Below are 20,055 nucleotides of genomic sequence, written 5' to 3' on the forward strand. Positions count from 1 at the left end.
CTCCGTAACTAGAGATACGTTATTGAAAACGGCCGTTAGTGGATTTTTCGTGATTAATTTAATTTTTATGTCTAAGTATTTTATTTACATTTTGGTTACCGAGAAGAATGCACTTCAAGTTTTTTATGTTTTTGAATGGTATTCATAGTTACATTCGTATTATTATATCATTAATTACACATTCTCCCCATGTTTATAATTAGTTGGATAGTTTCTTATACTATAACTGTTATCTTCTTACAGTTACCTACTTATGAAAGATTATGTGGAGGATATCTTGTGAATTTTGTATAGATTTTAATCCTTTACTTTTTTTATGAAATAAGGGACGAGACGAGCAGGACGTTCAGCTGATGGTAATTGATACGCCCTGCTCATTACAATGCAGTGCTGCTCAGGATTCTTGAAAAACCCCAAAAATTCTGAGCGGCACTACAACTGCGCTCGTCACCTTGAGACATAAGATGTTAAGTCTCATTTGACCAGTAATTTCACTAGCTACGGCGCCCTTTACACCGAAACCCAGTAATGCTTACACATTACTGTTTCACGGCAGAAATAGGTGCCGTTGTGGTACCCATAATCTAGCGGGCATCCTGTGCAAAGTAGCCTCCCACTGGTGAAAAGTTTTATGGAAAAGGATTGAATATAAGCATACCCCTGATGGTATGTAATAACACCGCCCATAATATGATGACGACAGCTCTCAGAGAGGTAAGCGGTATAACGATCCCTCTTTTTCCACAGGGGTGAACAGATTTTATCAGACTTCTTGGTTTTCTGAAGTACAGGCACCCAAGTCGTATCCTTGAAAATACCCCAATATGAAGCTGACTCACCTATTGAAGATCAAAAAAGTTTGTTCTCTTTTAAAAACAAACTGAAATCTTTTCTATTAGAGAAACCAAAGTGTTCAGAGGAATAAAAATAATAAGAACCAGAAAATAAACAGCTTTAATAAATAAAAAATCAAAATATATCCCATTTAGTATTATAATAAAAAAAATCTTTTAAAACTCCCATTAGAATTCAATCATTTTAGTTTCTTCTCTTTTTGTACTATTTTTAGACGATCACTTTTAAAACCTTTTACAAAAGGAACCGTGTTGTTTAACGGCCGTTCCCAATATACTAAGCTGTCAATAATCTGAAGCTGTCCCAATATACCCGATAAGTCATTCTTATCGCCTTATATTGGGACGCGTGAATTGCAATTTTCATACAAACTTCTATCGCTGGTAAGCTATACGTCCTCCCATTGACTGACAGCATGTACGAATAAGGTGAGTTACCGTCGATAAGTTTATTGGGACAAAAAAGTCAATTGTATTTAAAACCCAAAAAACCCTATCTGCTATTATGAATATATAAAAAAAACATAAAATGGCAACATTTAATACACTTCTTTAAATTACAATAATATAATAATTACTAGTTAATTGATAAAATAAAATTACACTTACCTATAATAAGTGTACTTTATTAAGTACACTTATTATGTAAAAACTATTAGGTATTCCTAATAGTTTTTAACACACTTGTCGTAAATTGAGCCTTATTGCATTGTTCTTAGGGCCTTAAACCGCACTATAACACACACGTGCATAATAATATTACAAACTCGTGCTAGAATTAACCTTACAAAGTTATGTTAGTACTTAGCTACAAATTATATGAGAGTAAACAGAGCATTTTCATTTAGCCGGGTGATACAGTTTTTTTTTGTAGCAACAAAGAGGTTTTATGCCGGTGATAAACCACTTACATTTTTTGAATAAATAAATTTATCCCTAATTAAGACGAAAAATCATTCTAAATTAAGAAATTATTTGTAATTCATAATCAATTGTTATAAAATATATGCATTTTATGACTAAAATTATAATCAATAATAATAATGCACGTAATCAATGAACTTACATTTAGCATGTGCAAAAAAAAACTTGCACACCATTTCCCATAATTTTCATATTTTGTTTGAATAGCATTTGTTGATGTGTGGTATATAATTTTATCTACACCCATGCTTTAAATCCTCTATTAAAGATTCTGAAACAGTTAGCTTATTGCCAACATTAAAACACCCAATGTTCTAATAACCAAAACATTACATCATCCAAAAGAGTGTTGTAATGTTGTACTGAATTTCATAACAACACTCCTACGTTTTTTTTTTATCCCTTCATGCGCAAAGAGTTTCAACATACAGCCACATTCTTATTGCTCGATGCGTGGTATCTGTATGAATTTCAATAAAAGAACATTTTCGTTTACGCGCGCTCCACACTCCCAGAACGTCGCACGCCGTAAAAAAAAAGTAGGTTATTCGAATCCCCGCCATTTTTTTTTCGATATTTTTATTGTTTTGTTTACAAAAAATGAGCGATTCATTTTAAACGCTGCAAAAGAACATTGTATTCGAGTGAATTTTAATTATTGTACTATACAAAATGTAAATTACCACTAAAATAAATAATTGTTTCATTAATACTTAGTTTATTTGTATATAATCAGTAATGAATGATATTAGGTAAGTAAGCTAACTGTTCCAGAATCTTTTAGAGGATTCATATTCTGGGTGTAGATAAATTCTTGTATGCAACTGTTGATGATTAGGTATTAAAACACTCATGTGGTACTATTATCACACTCAGCTTCGCCTCGTGAGATAAATCCACATTCGTGTTTTAATACCCCTTATTACACAACAGTTGCATAAATAACTATTAAAATGTCAAGTTTTATCAACAATTCAATATGGTTTTGAAAATTGTACATTCACCAACTGTTTTAATAACCAAGCGATGTTTATTTTTCCTCGAAAATGTGTTAAAAAAGTGCGAATGAAACTCCTAAGCAACTTGCACACAAGACACTCGGCTGATTTACGCCCTCGCATGCGTCTCGGGCTGCAACCCACAGCCTCGTGTATAATCAGCAAGATGGCTCATTTGAATCATACTATACTAAAGCAGAATTTTCTCAAGCTCAAAGTCTACCAGGGATAATTTTTATGCAGCCGTTTGCTGCCACAAGAGCAGGTAGCGTTGCACATTCCTTGCTGACAAGCGTTACTTATTTTCACAAGATCATCACAGTTCGAGAAGAAGTCCTTAACTGGACACGAGTTAGCACATAACGCTCCAGAAATACAATTGCCTTCACAGTCTTCGCACGACTTTCCAATCTTGTAGGGATACTGTATTATCGTATTGATATTGCCCCTGCGAAAAACAAAAACATTTTAAAAATTGCTCTGTGATGACTAAAAAGTTATAGGTAAATATATCAAGGGGAGTGCTCCGAAGAGTAATTTGACCTAATTCCTGCCGCCGAATTCCACCTTCGCACGAAACACCACAAATTAGGATATCATCCCCACAATCTGGATGTGTGGCGTTCCTCCACTGTGCGGGAACTTTTTTCCACTTACAACCAAGTTGTGGAATGAGCTGCCTTGTGAAGTGTTTCCAGGACGATACGAGAGGCGCATCAATATTATTATTTTCTGTGTTATTCTGTTTTGATTTGCTTTTTTTTATTTTCTTGGATTTAAAATTGCTAGAGTATTCAATCAAATTCAATTCAAGAAGAAAGAATAAACTGTACTTGTCGTGTAATAGGTTAGCTCCCTAGCTGTGAGAAGGGTAGCCGTCTCCCTCATAGGTCTTGGTACTCAATTCTACAATAAAATACCTGATAGTATATTAGAACTCTCTGAGAGCAAATTAAAGAATTATAGTAAAGCTTCTATGATAATGAAGGTTTACTATAGTATAGCAAATTACATAATAGGGCTTAGTATAGTTTAGCAAATTATCTACATAGTCAGGCTTACTATAGTATTGAATGTGCGGAAACCATCCTAAATAAAGGCTACGTCGGCAAGTGTATTTATATGCACACAGATAGTCAGGCGGCTCTGTCCACTATAGACTCCAACAGAACAGTCTCAAAGCTTGTAGACAACTGCCGGAATATACTGAATACTCTGAGAGGAATAAACTGGATGGGTGGTGGAAACACTTCGATGGGTTCCAGGACAAGCAGGGATAGAAGGCAATGAATACGCCGACGAAATTGCAAGAATTGGTGTAGTACTCAATTTGGCCCTGAACCCTTCTGTGGTGTCCCAAGGAGTTTTGTTAAATCAACCCTTGACACATCATGTTCACAAGAGTGCATTAAACTCTGGAGGAACACTCCGGGCTTAACCCATTCCAAAACCCTAATCCAAGCCTTCAACAAAAAGGCTGCGAATGAGGCACTAGGGCTAAGTAGAAAAAACTTACGCATATTAACCAGGATGTTAACGGGGCATTGCAGATTAAACAAATACCTCTCGATCTTAAGTCTTAGAGATTACAGAGCGTGTAGATTCTGTAGTAGTGCAGATGAAACCCCGCTACACATTCTCTCTTAATGTGGTCCTTTAATGCGTAAACCTAGAATCTCTTTGGGAAGTCCAATCCTTCAACCATTTGAGATACGTCAGCTCAATGTAAAAAACATAATAAGATTAATGAAAAGAATCAATGTTAGCAGTGAGCATCACAATAGATGGTTACAGTGAAACAGGGCTGAACTGAACTGGATCAAAGCCACTTTATAAGCAAATAATCTTCATAGTAAGGCTTACTATAGTATAGAAGATAATTATGCATGGTTCTTATCTGGTCGTGCGCAAGTCAACTTAAATTGTTTAGTATTATATCAAGTAATCTACGAAATTTTGTTATTTTTTGATTTAAAAGTATAGGCTGAGAGTTATTCTTAAATATACTTAAAACGTATATGTATATAAACAATAATCAAACCCGCAACCACTGCGTCACTGCCAAAGGCATACATGTGTGCCACTCGATCAGGGGTATCGTCGATTCGACTCCCTTACTTGTATTTTCCTTGATTAACGCGAGTGTTGCACATTTAAATAAAACACTTTTAAATGATTAACTTCCTGTTTGCTCACGTTGCAATATAGCAAGGCCATGAGACCACCGTGTAGTACGCTGTTATGAAGTTAGCGCACACGAAATTAAAACGCGTGTAATTGTTATTGAATTTACATACTGAAAACAAGATCTGAAAAGGTCTAGAAACGTCGGGTTAACTAAAATAAAAATCTAACTTTAACGCAAAAATCTAATCTAAAAATAGTTTCAATTACACGCGTTTTAATCCTTTAAAAGTGTCCCTTACTTCTGACAATTATTAAGAAAAACACGCGCTCCGTAAGTCGTAAAGATATATCTACAAATTCTCGTGCAATTGTAAGGTTGCATGTAGGTGAAACTTAAAACGCCTGAAGGTTTACAAGAGCAAGGATACAAGATAATGCACGTTTTCTTTGCTCAATCTGTAGAAACCATCTTATTAATTTGTACAGTAATAATAGTTGTGTTTACAATAATGAGTACGTCATATTTAAACACAAGGTTTCCAAATAGACTCATAAATCCCATTCTTTAGAACTGCAACTTTTAGTAGAAATTGTTACAGCATGGCTATGAAAATATATAGATAATACATTTCCTAATGAATTTAAATGTTTACGTTTCAAGGTTTTTAAAAGAAGAATGCATCAGTGGTTAATAAATAAGTGCTTCTATAGTTTAAATGATTTTTTCAATACAAAATGGTATTATGAATTAGTCTATTTGATTATAATATATGTACCTAAATTATTTACTTTTATGACATTGAATTTGTTAACATTATACATAGGTACTAAATGGATTATTGAATTACTTACGTCTTATATTAAAATATCATTAAATTTTAATTTTGTAAATATTAATGATAGCATTGTAAAATCCGTCATGTTGCAGTATATCAGTAGTGTGTATGTAGACAATTTTTTAACATATTTTGCATGTCAATTGACGAAACATATTGGATTATCAATAATATTATGTTAACATCTTAAGTGCAATGTTTCTTGCAAATAAATAGTACTAATGTGATGCATATAGATTTTATTTCAAAACAAAATTTATTGAAGTAGGCGTTACTTTGCGGAAATCCATAACTATTCAAATGTTTTGAGTTTACTTTGGTGTTAATTAGTAAGTAAAGTAAGTAAGTTAAGTTGTCTAGCACAAGACTCATGAGTCTCGTGCCCGAATTTGGCGAAACATGTGTTGAATTGTTTTAGGAGAAATATTGGCGGAATTAACACTAAAAAAAATGAAAACATTTGGATGTTTCAAAACAGGCAATTATCGGACTTGAAGAATCTTTTTAGAAGTAATCCAAATCTGGGGAATTGGAAGTGCCACATCAACTCGAGCCAAGAGTAAAAATACTTCTAAAAGTATTTTATCAAATTCAAATAGTTTTATTCAAAATAGGATGTGACATCACTTATTGAAAGTCAAAAACTACCATTCCAAAATTAATACCTCAGACCTGAGAAGAACGGGCGCAACAAACTCAGCGAGCTTTTTTTTTCATCGAAAAAATATGATTACAAAGTAATATTGTACAATTAAACTTATTATTTAAAAGCCTGAGGGCGGTCACTCCATTCCCAATCTGTGGTATCATTAAGAATGTGGTTTATGTTATAGTATCCTTTACCACACAATCGTTTTTTAACAATTCTTTTGAATAAAGTAATACTTTTGTTTTGAACATTTTCTGGGATCTTGTTGTAAAAGCATATACATCGGCCCACAAAAGACTTACTAACTCGATTTAGCCGAGTAGTAGGCATTATAAATTTATGTGTGTTCCTGGCGTTAACACCCTTTTAAACCATTAAGCTTGGAGAATGTTAAAAATAATTAAACATTTCAAGTTAATGTTTCATCGGCAGATTTATCAAACATTTAATTAGAAATATATCTGAGTGCTTGCAGCTGCACCAAATTGATAACAAATAGGTCACTCTATCGATACGATCTGATTCTACAAAATCTACATCTTTGGTTTGGCTGTTTCGCGATTACCATATAATATCTGTATTCAAATATTCTTTAATTAATAATCGATTAATAAAATCGGTCGTCTACATTTTAGTGTTGGGACAAGTGTGGGCTTATTCCGCAGCATAAATCTCAGCTTAGCTTGGCTTGGCTTGGGCTCGGTGCTACTAGAGATACCATGAAAACTTCTGTAACCATCATAACAAAAATCATTTCTTTAATTAATATGTTATTTCTTTTATAAAAATCATTTCTTTTATGTATGTTTTTTTAATGAAAATAAGGGACGAGACAAGCAGGACGTTCAGCTGATGGTAATTGATACGCCCCACCAATTACAATGCAGTGCCGCTCAGGATTCTTGAAAAACCCAAAAATTCTGAGGGGCACTACAATTGCGCTCGTTTGCCCAGTAATTTCACTAGCTACGGCGCCCTTCAGATGAAACACAGTAATGTTTACACATTACTGCTTCACGGCAGAAATAGGCGCCGTTGTGGTACCCATACTCTAGCCGGCTTCCTGTGCAAAGGAGCCTCCTAATACTACTTACTATTTTATCCTTAGATCGCGAATCAAGGCAAAAAAGATTAAATAAAATATGATTCAGCCCTTATTCCATAATGAATTTTTTAATAGATACTAATATTTCACATAGGGTAAATTGTAATTTTCTTGCAAATGCTGATGTCATTAAATCTGTTTTCGTTTCTACTACCCTACAAATGAGATTGGCTAAATTGCGGTGGCACTCCTACGAAAGCCACTATAAAAAGAATAGAATAGATTCATATGAAATACAAAATTTGTCGATTATGCAATCAACATTCCCGTATACACAGTACTAACTTGTTCGGTAGTAACTCACAACACATAGTACATAAATCGTTGAAACTCATTGTGAATATATAAAACCATAAGATAAACGCTTCAATTTGTATTCTAACGTAGAATTCAATAGGTTTCCTATAAATATAAGTACCTATTTAAATTCTTAGTCTACATTGTGATGGTTAAGTTACTTATATGTATTTATAGGCTAGTGAAGAAGTTCAATAGTGTGTTAATTTTTTGACTAAGGTCCTGAATGGATGAGCATATTCAATTCTTATTATCTCGAGAATATACACATAAAAAATTGCAATTGTTACTAATAAATTATGATAAAAAATTATGGTACTCCATTTTGAAGTAATAACTCAAAAAATATTGATATTGAAATTTTAGGAAAGGATCCATATAGAGGATGAAATTTTCAGTTAAAAAGTCCCGACTGCCGGAACAATACTTCCCTCACTAATAAATTTTATACAATACCTTGTTTATTTTTAACCGACTTCAAAAAGGAGGAGGTTATCAATTCGATCAGTATTTTTTTAGGTATGTACACCTCTTAATCTGAGATTTATGATCCGATTTACGTAATTCTGTTTTTGTTCGATGCCGAAATGATTCCGATTTTGTTAATTCCGAATAGAATTTGTTTTATTATATTTTAATTAAATAAATATATTTAGGTTATATTAATATTACATTATTTAGTATTATTTAGTACATTAGGTCATAAAAAAGATTTGCTATAATATTTGTAACACACCTTATGGCCAGAGTAAACATATATTTACTTAGTGGTGTATATACCCAGCTCAGCAGTAGTCAGTAATGTATCCGTACCAATTTACAGGACTTCGCACATGTTGTACATCATGAAAATCAGTAGTATATATTATTCGTTTTTTTATGTTCGAATTGTATTACTAACAATTCGAAACAGTAGGCTGTTAAATTTATTTCATTATATAATAATTATTATAAGATATAAGAGGTCTTTGTTTTAAGATTTTCATTGATAACTATTCATTAAAGAAGTAGGTATTTCACGTATTGCAGCCTTGAAACAAAGCAGTATTGTTCTTTGTTTGAAACAAAAACTAGAACACAAAACACCTAGCGTCATACAAAAAATGTTTCAAGGGAGTAAGTAATATTACCGGGTCAAATATGAGTCGCGTTATACCTAAGAGTCTTAAGTAAGTAGGCTACTTTCCAAGAAATAGCACAAAAACCTAGTTCCGCACTAGGAACCAATTCTAAGTCTCAAACGTCACGGGGTGCTCAAACGTCACGGTCGATCGAAAAAAAATCCGATATAGAACTATTCATGGATTTTGTTTTAGGTAACTAAAATCCGTAATTACGTACTATCTTATGAAAAGTATGCTCAGGACATGCATGTCCTGAGCATACTTTTCATGTTGAATCTGCATGACACTGCAGTGTCATGCAGATTCAACATCCAAAGTCATCAAGCCATTTTGTAAGAACCAATAAACTCGCAATTTTAAATAATTTTGAGTTTTTTTATAGACATTTTAGAGCAGACCTACACTTACCTTGACAAAAAAATGCATATTATTGTGCGCAATACTAATATCTATGTCATCGTGACACTCTACCTAGACGACAATCCTTCATCATACATACTTGAAGCATCTCAGAATCGATTGATCGTAGTCTAACAATTTTGAGGTAGATCGCCAGCAGTTCAAGCTTGAGCACTTATGTTATAAGTATACTAAAAGATCAGAAAACGTACGTGCCTTTTGGATTAACGTTTCATATGTTACTCGAAATCGTGAGCATTTTTAACATCGAACATCGATGCATCAAGCGTTGAATTGAATAAAGTCAAGAGACATCGCTTTGGGTGTCATCTATCGTATTTATCATGCGGAGAGTCCCGAAGAGCTGTTTACCGCCGAATTCCACCTTCGACACGCCACAAATTAGGATATCATCCTCAGCATCTGGATGTGGGGCGATCGTCCACAGTGCGGTTTTCAAGGAACTTTCTTCCACATACCACAAAGCTGTGGAATGGGCTTCCTTATGCGGTATTTCCGGGACGATACGTAATGATACCTTCAAAAAAAAGCGCGTACACCTTCCTTAAGGGTCGATAACGCTCCTGTGATTCGTCTAGTCTTGCAACAGAATGTGGGCACTTAACACCAGGTAACCCTACGGTACATATCTTACATGGAAATGGTTGAGAAACTACTCTAGTCTGTACTTAGTATTTACATTAAGCTATTAATTCAATACTTACGCTGGACAATAGTGACACACGTAATTATAGAAGTGTCCCCAAGGACCACCGGCACAATGAGCGACGCCGCAACCAACCTTATGGCTGGTAGCCCAAACCATCTGAGTGTAATGTCCCACAGCCTTCAAGTTGCGAACCGGAGCACCGTATGTGAAATTCTTGTATTCTAAGAACCACGTTTTTGTTGCGAAAAACCTGATAATAATATTTCACCATTTAATAAATTCATTTAAACAAGACATTAAATTAAAAATTTACATTACGGGGAAGTACCAAGAATACTGGCAGCATTTCCGCGTCGGAAAGCTAGGCTTAGGTTAACCGAAATAATTGCCAGTGCTTGGGTTTCCAACAGCCGTATTAATTATTGTATAAATAAAATGTACCCAATATTGGTAAGCACATGTTGGACTCCGCAAAATGTGGGCCCAGTTAATTCTGCCAGTAAATTTAAATACCTTCATAATTTAATAGCATCTTTAAAGAATCGCTTGTTGAACATTGCAATATTATATCAATTCATTTAATTTCCCAATACAATCAGAATTGTTATTAACAACTTAATTTTTATTATCATAACGCGAAAGATCACTCTTGTTATTGAGTATAATACAACAGCATGCTACCTCACGAATTTTAATTAGATGTACATACATAAAAAGTTATAGGAAACAAACATGATGATAAAGTTAATTATTTAAATAATATATCTCTGTTAGCTATAATGGTGTTATTGTATTTAGGTACCTATTTGTTACCGAACAACGTCAAGAGGTATTTGTAAGCTTCTAGACCATTCTAATGGCTATTGTTACGCCTGCTCCCAGAGGAATTTACCACGGTACAGAAAAGCTCTAGTCTCGTACGATGCCGGCTAGTTTGTGGGTGCCACAACGGCGCCTTTTTCTGCCGTGAAGCAGTAATGTGTAAGCATTATTGTATTTCGGTCTGAAGGGCGCCATAGACATAATTTTGGTAACGTTCAGAATTTTTGGTTTTTTCAAGAATCCTGAGCGACACTGCATTGTAATAGGCCGGGCGTATCAATTACCATCATCTGAACGTCCTGCTCGTCTCGTCCTTTACTGTCATAAAAAAAGTACAACTTCGATACTGGAATGTATTCTAAGTCAACCCTTTCCAACTCTTTTATCGATATTCGCTTTATAAATTTTAGCAATTAGCATAATTTTATCCACATTAACATTCCCTTTTCGATAACCCTCACTAAATACTATATAGCTCACATCGCTATCTATTTCACTATTTCTCTAACTAATACCAAAGATACTACGAAATATTCTTATTTGTACCAATTTTATCCTCCTTTCATATTTAGCATTTTGTTGCAAAATACAGGTTCGGTACAATACAAGTATTTGAGGAGGAAGGGGCGATTTTTAATGTTATATTATGGATTAGGAAACACTAAAACAAATTAAATATTTCAATGCATTGTGCAGGGTAAAATACAATTCATATAAACCAATGGGAGGCTCCTTTGCACCGGATGCTGGCTAGATTATGGGTACCACAACGGCGCCTTTTTCTGCCATGAAGTAGTAATGTGTAAGCATTACTGTGTTTCGGTCTGCTAGTGAAATTACTGGGCAAATGAGACTTGACATCCTATGTCTCAAATCAAGGTGACAAGCGCAGTTGTAGTGCCGCTCAGAATTTTTGGGTTATCATGATTGGGCATATCAATTACCATCAGCTGAACGTCCTGCTCGTCTCATCCCTTATTTTCATAAAAAAGAGAGAACTTTTGATAATTGGAGTGATTTTGTTTTAAAACATCTTATAAAATCTGAGACAATTATTGTAAGGAAACATCTCGACAAAGTCAAGATCCTTAATTGGATGCTCACGAATTTTCTGCCATCCGGCAAGTGAGTAGTTGAGGTCGTAACGTTAACTACAACAGAGTACAAAGGATTAACTAGGAAATAGGGAGATTAACAAAAAACACTGCGAATGCTGAGATATTTAAGATCCACCTTTAATTTATTATCTCGTTTACGACACAGCAAAAAACAGAGACCCTTACACATGGAAGTTTTACGTTTGAAATATTTTGTACAATGCATTCGTGGTTGCTAATTATAAGGAATTCATTCTTATCTATCCATTGATCTCAGTATAATCTAATGATAAATATATTATTGTCTTGGTGAGTATAAAGGTATTAAACAGATTTACCTTTCTGCGTTACGACATTTTGTCATTAAAACACTTTATTTTTATATAACACGTGGCAAACGGGCTCAAGTGATGGGAAATGGTGAGACAACAAAGATAATGAGAGATGCGTTTTCAGCCTTTAGGTTGGGAGTATCTGGAAGGTCCCTAACAGCCGTTCCCTATATACTATCTACAGATAGAGATAAATTACTACCTTTTACTGTCAGTAATAAGCTGTTAATAATCTGAAGCTGTCTCAATATACCAGATAAGTCATTCTTATCGCCTTATATTAGGACGCGTGAATTGAAATTTGCATACAAACTTCTATCGCTGGTAAGCTATACGTCGTCCCATTGACTGACAGCGTGTACGGAGAAGATGAGTTACCGTCGATAAGTTTATTGGGACAGAAAAGTCTACGCTAGTTACGATTTATCTCAAGTAAGAGATAGACTGAATATTGGGAACGGCCGTTAGTCCTATCAGTTCGGGAAAACTGCTGCCGCTAATTCATTCAAAAAGTGGCTGTGTGTTTTTTCGCAAAACGGGTGTTTGTAAACGTCAACATGACGGGATGGAATTAAGCATTTCGACATTATGTTCGGTGACGGAATTCTGCAGCCGACCTGAATAATAACTTTCCTATTATCATTATATTTAAGAGCCCTCAAAAGGTTTTATTTAGACCCTTAGGTATTTTATTTCGTTAAAGCATGAAGGAATAATTTAATTTATTCATAATATGTAATGTACTTACCATGGCGTTTTCTGCGATGCAACGAAAAGATTCTGCCCACAGGATCCAAGATATGGCACAGTGTTCTCTCGAGCGTCATTATGTTGTAGGAAAATGCAACGATCTGCGTAATTTTGTGCCTGACGAGCGGCGATTGGGTGCCAAGACTGACATAAAAACAAAGAAAATATATAAACATGGTTGGAAATACAAATATTTTATCAAAATCGTGTATATTGTCCCTATAGTTATCCCGTCGGATTCTCTTGGATTATTTCATCATAAGGTTATCAGTAATGAAGGCTTAACAATCTGTTATGTTTTTAAAGTGATAACCCTCACTTCTAGGATTAATACACAAATAAAATTTGAAAACAAAATTTTACGATCGATGCATGAGAGTTGAACAAAGCATACGGGATTTTATGACGATACTTCACTCGAATGGTTAGCTCAGTTGGCAGATCACTGGCACAGAACGCCAGAAGTCGTGTGGTTCGAGACCTCGTTCATAAAATTTTCTAAACAAATTTTATTTGTGAATAAAGGCTAGTTGAAAAATAGCTGTGATAGAAGTTTTTCTGTAGACGACAAAATAGTATTCCCTATGTATTCATAACGCAATAATGAACTAATCGAATTCACTGAAGCAAAACTGTAAACTGTAACTGACTAAGTGCAGATGTAATTTCAGTCATTTACTTGTAATGCAATCTACATCTTACATTGACTTTATTTCTTTGTTACTTTACTTCTAAATTGCTCCTGTTTCCAACATATAATATGAATCTTATTTCGAGAAAGAATGCTATGGCAAACTTAACCTACTATTGGTATAGTTACAGCAAATCGACGTGAATTTTAGATTTTATCAAATCCCGCGGGAACCACTGATTTTTCTGGGATAAAATGTAACCTATACCCTTTCCCAAGCTCTAGTCTATCGCTGTACCAAATTTCATCAAAATTCGTTCAGTACCTCCGGCGTAAAAGCGTGACAAACAAACTTACAATTATAATATTGTGTTTGTCCTTATCCCTACTAATCAACTCAAAAATTGAATTGATTAGTAGGGATAAAGACAAACACGAATTTATTTTGTAGCGAAGCAAAAAGCTGTATTTTTAAGATGGGAAAATCGCTCTTGTGTTTGTAAACGGCACGACCAAATAATTATAGAGTTACATAGAGCGCAGTTTTAAGGTCACTGAGTTATACAACTAACGATTTTAATTATTTATATCATCTGAGGAATACCTACCGATAATTTTAAGCCCCTTTTAAGTTAACCCAGGGGATACTCCATAGGGAGTACCCCTTACGGCTCTCTCTCCCCAAGAGAACGTCGCCTTCGATGAAGGCTTAGAGGGAACTTGGCCAAAGCCAACCTCAGGTCGTGTTTAGTGGGTTGGCATTTAGGTTTTACGTGTGTCCCACATAACTAACGCAGACTTAGGCTGCGTTGATATGCATGAGCATTCACCATCCCCCTCCCGTCGTTATCCTGGAGGGTAGCCCTTTCCCTTTTGTCAGGGCGCAAAAAAAAACTTTTAAACCCAGTATGGGTTATACAATTTTTGTCTGTTGTTATGTTAGTTTGGCGAATTACAATATTAAAATAAAAATAAACTTAGATTTTTGTTAAAAACAGAAAACAAAATACGCATTGCATTGCATATTAATAAAAATTTGTATTTTCTATTAATAATCAACTTGTCAATTCGTTAATGAAAGCGCTTAAAGGCCGGCAACGCTCCTGTGATTCCTCTGGTGTTGCAAGAGAATGTGGGCGGCGTTGATCACTATAGTTTCGTCCTCCTATTCCATAAAATAAAAATGAAAAAAAAGCTCAATGCTGCATAGAAGGCATCAATCATTATAGGCGGTAATTATTTTTTCAAATGATTTTTTATAATTTCTCTTCTGTGCCGTGTAGAGTGTCAAGAATGCAAAAACAGAGGGGATTTCGTTTGCTTTAATATTTTTTTTTAATGAAAATACGGGATGAGACGTGCAGGGCGTTCAGCTGATGTAATTGGTAATTGATACGCCCTGCCCATTACAATGCAGTGCCGCTCAGGATACTTGAAAAGCCCAAAAATTCTGAGCGGCACTACTATTGCGCTCGTCATGTTAAGTCTCGTTTGCACAGTAATTTAACTAGGTACGGCGCCCTTCATAACGAAACACAGTAATGTTTACACATTACTGCTTCACGGCAGAAATAGGCGCCGTTGTGGTACCCATAATCTAGCCGGCATCCTGTGGAAAGGAGCCTCCCACTGGTAATGTATAATAATATAGTGTACGTTTGACTAACCATTAGCAACATGTTAGACGCTGTAGGTCGAACCTTGGTGCGAAAGAAGTTGTGATAGAGAACTATTTTTCGTCTAACAACTAAACGGCGCGGACTCAGGCCATCTTCAGGTATTTTACTGGACGGAAATAATTCTGAAATTCAATTACTTATTTATTATATTATATTACATTATTAAAATATATTATTTTAGTATATTAGGTTTTTTAAAATAATAAGCAAGTTTGGAATTGAAGATTATCTCATGTCCTATTCCAGTTCCGGTACCCGTTTTCGCTCCCGTTCCCAGCATATTATATGAATCTTATTTCGAGGTAGATTGCTATATTAAACTAAACCTACTATTGGTATAGTTATAGCTCATCGAAATGAATTTTTCACAAATCCCGCAGGAACCATGGATTTTTCCAAAATGTAGCCTGTGTCCTTTCCCAAACTCTAGTCTGTCGCTGTACCAAATTTCATCAAAATCGGTTCTGTACCTCCGGCGTAAAAGCGTAACAAACAAACTTATATTCACATTAATAATATTAGTATCGATTATATTAATGTATAAATTATCACATATTTTAAAAGTAACTTACGTTTTTCATCCCATTTCTTGGCACACTGCAATTCAAGAAGTGTGTTATAAAATATAAACATGAAAAGCCACACGCCTTTTTGCGAATACATTATAATAATATTTGTGTAATAAAGAAACAGATTCTGTAAAAAAAATGTTAAAGTTACAGTTTGAAACGACAAGGTGACGTCATAATCTATATTCACAGTATTACTCTACATACAAGGTAGAAGGCATGGGCATATGAATGTATCAGGGTTTGTTATTTATTTACTTTCCTCAATGAATAAACAATTTATTTATTTGGAGCCTTCCTTTAAAACAAAAGCAATTTATTTTTTCGTATTCTGATAGGTTTTTCACTTATCTTTCGAACATTATTATTGAGAATATTATATAAAAACGAAATACGAAAAATAAAGCAAAGTAGTAGAGACCTTTGCACGCAAATATACTTTATGGAATAAGACATGTGTTTTAAATTAGGTTTTTGTGTAAAGGTAACCATTTTTACACCCTTTTTATTAGCTTCACTTGTATGTTTGTTTGAAACTGACTTCTCTGGGCATGATTTTGACCCACATTAAACGGACACATTTCATTCAAACTTTGTAGATTTATCGAGGACCAATAACGATACACTTTAAATACATTTGATAAAATTATTCCATTATTCAATTTGTTAATATTTATATAACTTTCATCTATCTAAGGCACGAATTGATGTTAGTTTTAAATTTTAATTACTTACCGATTTGTCTAATATTAACAAATTTTCGAACACCAAAGAGTTTTTTTAATTTAAGTTAAATAAGCAAGAATATAAATATACAATTTTTGAGGCTTTCCTCAACAGTCGAACAAGGGGTGCTTTTAAGATATTTTAGAAATGATAATCGTCAATAAATTATTTATACTTATTTTTACAATAAATGTCATTTTTTTTGTCTTATATACATTATTACTTGTTAATGTTTATTAAAAAAAATTACTGCTGCTCTTTTTTCAAATGAATTAAAATTTATAATAATATTTATAAAAGGGTGGTTTTACTTTATTTTAAATTACTTATTATTTATTATTTAGCATTATATAAGCCCGAACTTTTGTCACCTCTGCAGGATGACGTTTTCAAGCGGACTAAGTTAGTATGCTATTGATATTAATATGTAACAGTCGTGTTAGTTAAAGAAGATACGCATTTAATATTATAATTATACCCAAACTCAATAGGTGCTTCTTAATTGCAAAAAGCACTTTTACTTTTCAATCTTCTACTAAACCTCATTCACTTCTATGAACGTTTCACTTACTGGAAAATCAACGAAATGTCGGGATAAAAAAACAAGGTCTGTTTAACAAAATAATGAATTTGAAAATTCAAATAATATACGGATTTTAAAAGGCATACAAAGGCATATAATATCTCAAAATTGATACTTTTAGAATTCTTTTCGATGTCATTTCTAATATACTAGTTATTACTACCGCTTCGGAAACAAATGGCGGTCCGAGAGAGAAGAAATGGCGCATGAAACTCTCCCAGCATTCTTTTTTTGCACTCTTTTTAATAAAATATGCAATATTGTACTGTCTAGTCGCAGACTGTCCGATCACTTCGATATTCAGCTGTCGAGTAGTAGGATTTACGACAGAGCCATTTTTTAATAAAACATTAGAAATTGTTTATCGATAATGCCTGAACAGTGGCTGGGACTTTATTATAAAAGTGTATACATTTACCCTTAAATCTATTATATATCTTATAAAGCCTACTAGAATAAAATACAAGCCATCTCTTATTTCTAGTATAATAATGAAAATCACTGTTAAGAGCAAAAAGTTGACGACTTTTGTGAACGTATATTAAATTTTCATTAATGTACTGACAATGAACAGTCATAATATTTAACCCTTCTATAGTATTGTATTTATTAAATAAATAGATATCTAATAGCTTACATACCTGTGCTGTTAACACGTGCACTTACTTTTAATTCACAAGTCGAATCAAATTATGAATAACTACTCGGAAACTTTTATTTATTTTTAATTTTTTAACAACGCGTAAACGTATTTAACAATTTATGCATTAGTCTCGGTGCCGGCCATGTCATGTGAATGTTTGAATTAAAATAAACGAACGCTGAACACACTGTTATCGACCGCCAATCGACCGTTCATTGCCAAGCTTCGCAAGTACGTGTTTTTTAACCGACTTCGTAAAGGAAGAGGTTCTCAATTAGATTGGTATTTCTTTCCAAATGTTTTGAGTTTTCTTTAGTGTTAATTCCGCCAATATTTGTCTTTTAAACAATTTCAGACGACCGATTTTGGCGAGTCATCATGTCCTGAGGCTGCCTCGTGTAGAGGCGAAACACGTGTCGAATTGTTTAAAAGACAAATATTGGCGGAATTAACACTAAAGAAAACTCAAAACATTTGGATAATTATGGATTTCCTCATAGTAATGCCAACTTCAATAAATTTTCTGGTATTTTTTTATGATTACGCTGAGATTTTTGATCCGATTTTCGTGATTCTTCTTCAGTTTGATGCGGAATGTTTGGCATTTGGTCCCATAGTTTAGTTTTAGTTTAGTATAGACTTAAGCCCTATCAGGCTAATAATAGGTAGCACATACAGATAATAGTATTTCATTATCATTACAGATATAAGATTTGCATAAGAGGTGTACGAAAGTAAATCTCTGTTAAGTTATTTTATACTTTTGATTTTATGAAGTTTTTTAAACTAATATTTTTTTATCGAAAAGGAGGACGAACGAGCGCACGGGTCACCTGGTGTTAAGTGATCACCACCACCCACATTATCTTGAGGAATTACAGGAGCATTGCCAGTCTTTAAGGAAGGTGTACGCGCATTTTTTGAAGGTATATAAGAATATAGTCAAAATATTCTTACTTATAAGTAATCTTTTGGGCTTTAGAAATAACTTTTAATTTAAAGAAATATACGCCTCTTAATTTTAAGTTCTATCCATTATATTTATAACCAAAACTTATGGAGTATGCGGGACTCGAACCCGCGACATCTCTGGTTCCGTCCTAGCGCTCCAACTGAGCCTATAAGTTCGAGTGACGTATGGTTCGTAAATCTTGGTATCTCTTATACAACTCTCAGGTTGTGGCTTAGTTGGAAGAGGGCTCGGACGGGACCCGAGAGTATTTCAAAGTCTAAACCGACTTTTATGCTAAGCTTAGTTGTAAAACCTGGTAAATTGAAAACATTGATTTAGTTGTGGTTAAGTTAACCACAAGTTTAATACGTAATCAATTCAGATATTGCTTTTATCCTACCCGAGTAAACAAATGATAATATTATCAAAATGATCATATTACAAACATCATTTACAACTACAACTAGTTTTAATTATGACAGAAACACTATACTTAGAGAAAATTAAAAATGTATCCCATGTTTCTCTTGGTTCAAGGTACAAATACTCCTAATAACTCCAATTATTAGCAGATGTAGAGCATGATAGCTATTAATAATATCATATTAATTCTCAAGATGTAAGTCATTCAATTAAAACCGGACTATGATACGGCGTTCATTTCAATTGATACGTTGTTGACGCCTGTCTAATCAGTAATTTGCGTTCGTTGGTCAAGAAGTAATGATATACGAGGGGGTTTTGATTCCTGCATAAGTATTACCCGCGAATTTACTGCTGGCCAGAAGAATGAACAAGTTTGTTAGAAAATTAATATTTTAGACTGTCCAGTTACGTATCACTATTTCAACTACTAACACACTAACTAACTCTAAGTCACTGACATAGTCCAAATGATTCCAAAACAGAAGTGGCAGAGCCGTTGGGACAGTAAAGATCGCCGGAATAGTTTGGATGAGAGCAGCGCAGGACCGATCGTCATGACGAGCTTTTGAGGGAGGCCTTTGTCCAGCAGTGGACATTTCAGTAGGAAGACCCTACTGAAATGATGATGATGTTGATGAACTAACACGCCCCTTGGGTTCAAATTTCGGCTGATGATAATTGAAATAATAAATTGCAAGATATTGTACCTAGGAACATAAATGCTTATAATTAAACAGTGAATCTTATCAGTAGTTAATTTAAAAATTATAACGACATACGATATTATTGTTTCTAGGGACTGGGAATAAGATCTTACATCTACAGCACCATCTGAGTCGCTTCATCATTGAAACTTATTGCA

At 34.1% G+C, this 20,055-nt stretch overlaps 1 protein-coding gene across 2 annotated transcripts; it reads right to left on the reverse strand.

The window, feature by feature from the left end:
* Nucleotides 1–1,379: 1,379 nt before the first annotated feature.
* LOC126968993 (cysteine-rich venom protein 2-like) lies at nucleotides 1,380–18,004 on the reverse strand. 2 transcript variants are annotated; one of them, XM_050814257.1, is made up of 6 exons: nucleotides 17,839–18,004; nucleotides 15,867–15,990; nucleotides 15,283–15,416; nucleotides 12,983–13,128; nucleotides 10,039–10,233; nucleotides 1,380–3,224 (listed from the first exon to the last, which is right to left on the reverse strand). In XM_050814257.1, the coding sequence occupies exons 2-6, from the start codon at nucleotides 15,955–15,957 to the stop codon at nucleotides 2,996–2,998; spliced, it is 795 nt and encodes a 264-aa protein (XP_050670214.1). In that variant the 5' UTR covers nucleotides 15,958–15,990; nucleotides 17,839–18,004; the 3' UTR covers nucleotides 1,380–2,995. The 2 variants fall into 2 exon arrangements, with proteins under 2 accessions (XP_050670214.1, XP_050670213.1); XM_050814256.1 differs by having other exon boundaries at nucleotides 17,814–18,003.
* Between the last annotated feature and the right edge of the window lie 2,051 nt (nucleotides 18,005–20,055).

Source organism: Leptidea sinapis, chromosome 17, assembly GCF_905404315.1.
Source record: "Leptidea sinapis chromosome 17, ilLepSina1.1, whole genome shotgun sequence".
NCBI lineage: Eukaryota > Metazoa > Arthropoda > Insecta > Lepidoptera > Pieridae > Leptidea > Leptidea sinapis.

Bases quoted from the DNA above. Each gene is read 5' to 3' on its own strand.
- LOC126968993 (XM_050814257.1), bottom strand. From the start codon at position 15,957: ATGTATTCGCAAAAAGGCGTGTGGCTTTTCATGTTTATATTTTATAAC. The intron at 13,129-15,282 runs GTTAGTCAAACG...TTTTTATGTCAG, and splicing joins CGTCTAACATGTTGCTAATG to TCTTGGCACCCAATCGCCGC. The intron at 3,225-10,038 runs GTAAGTATTGAA...TGTTTTTCGCAG, and splicing joins GTGTGTCACTATTGTCCAGC to GGGCAATATCAATACGATAA.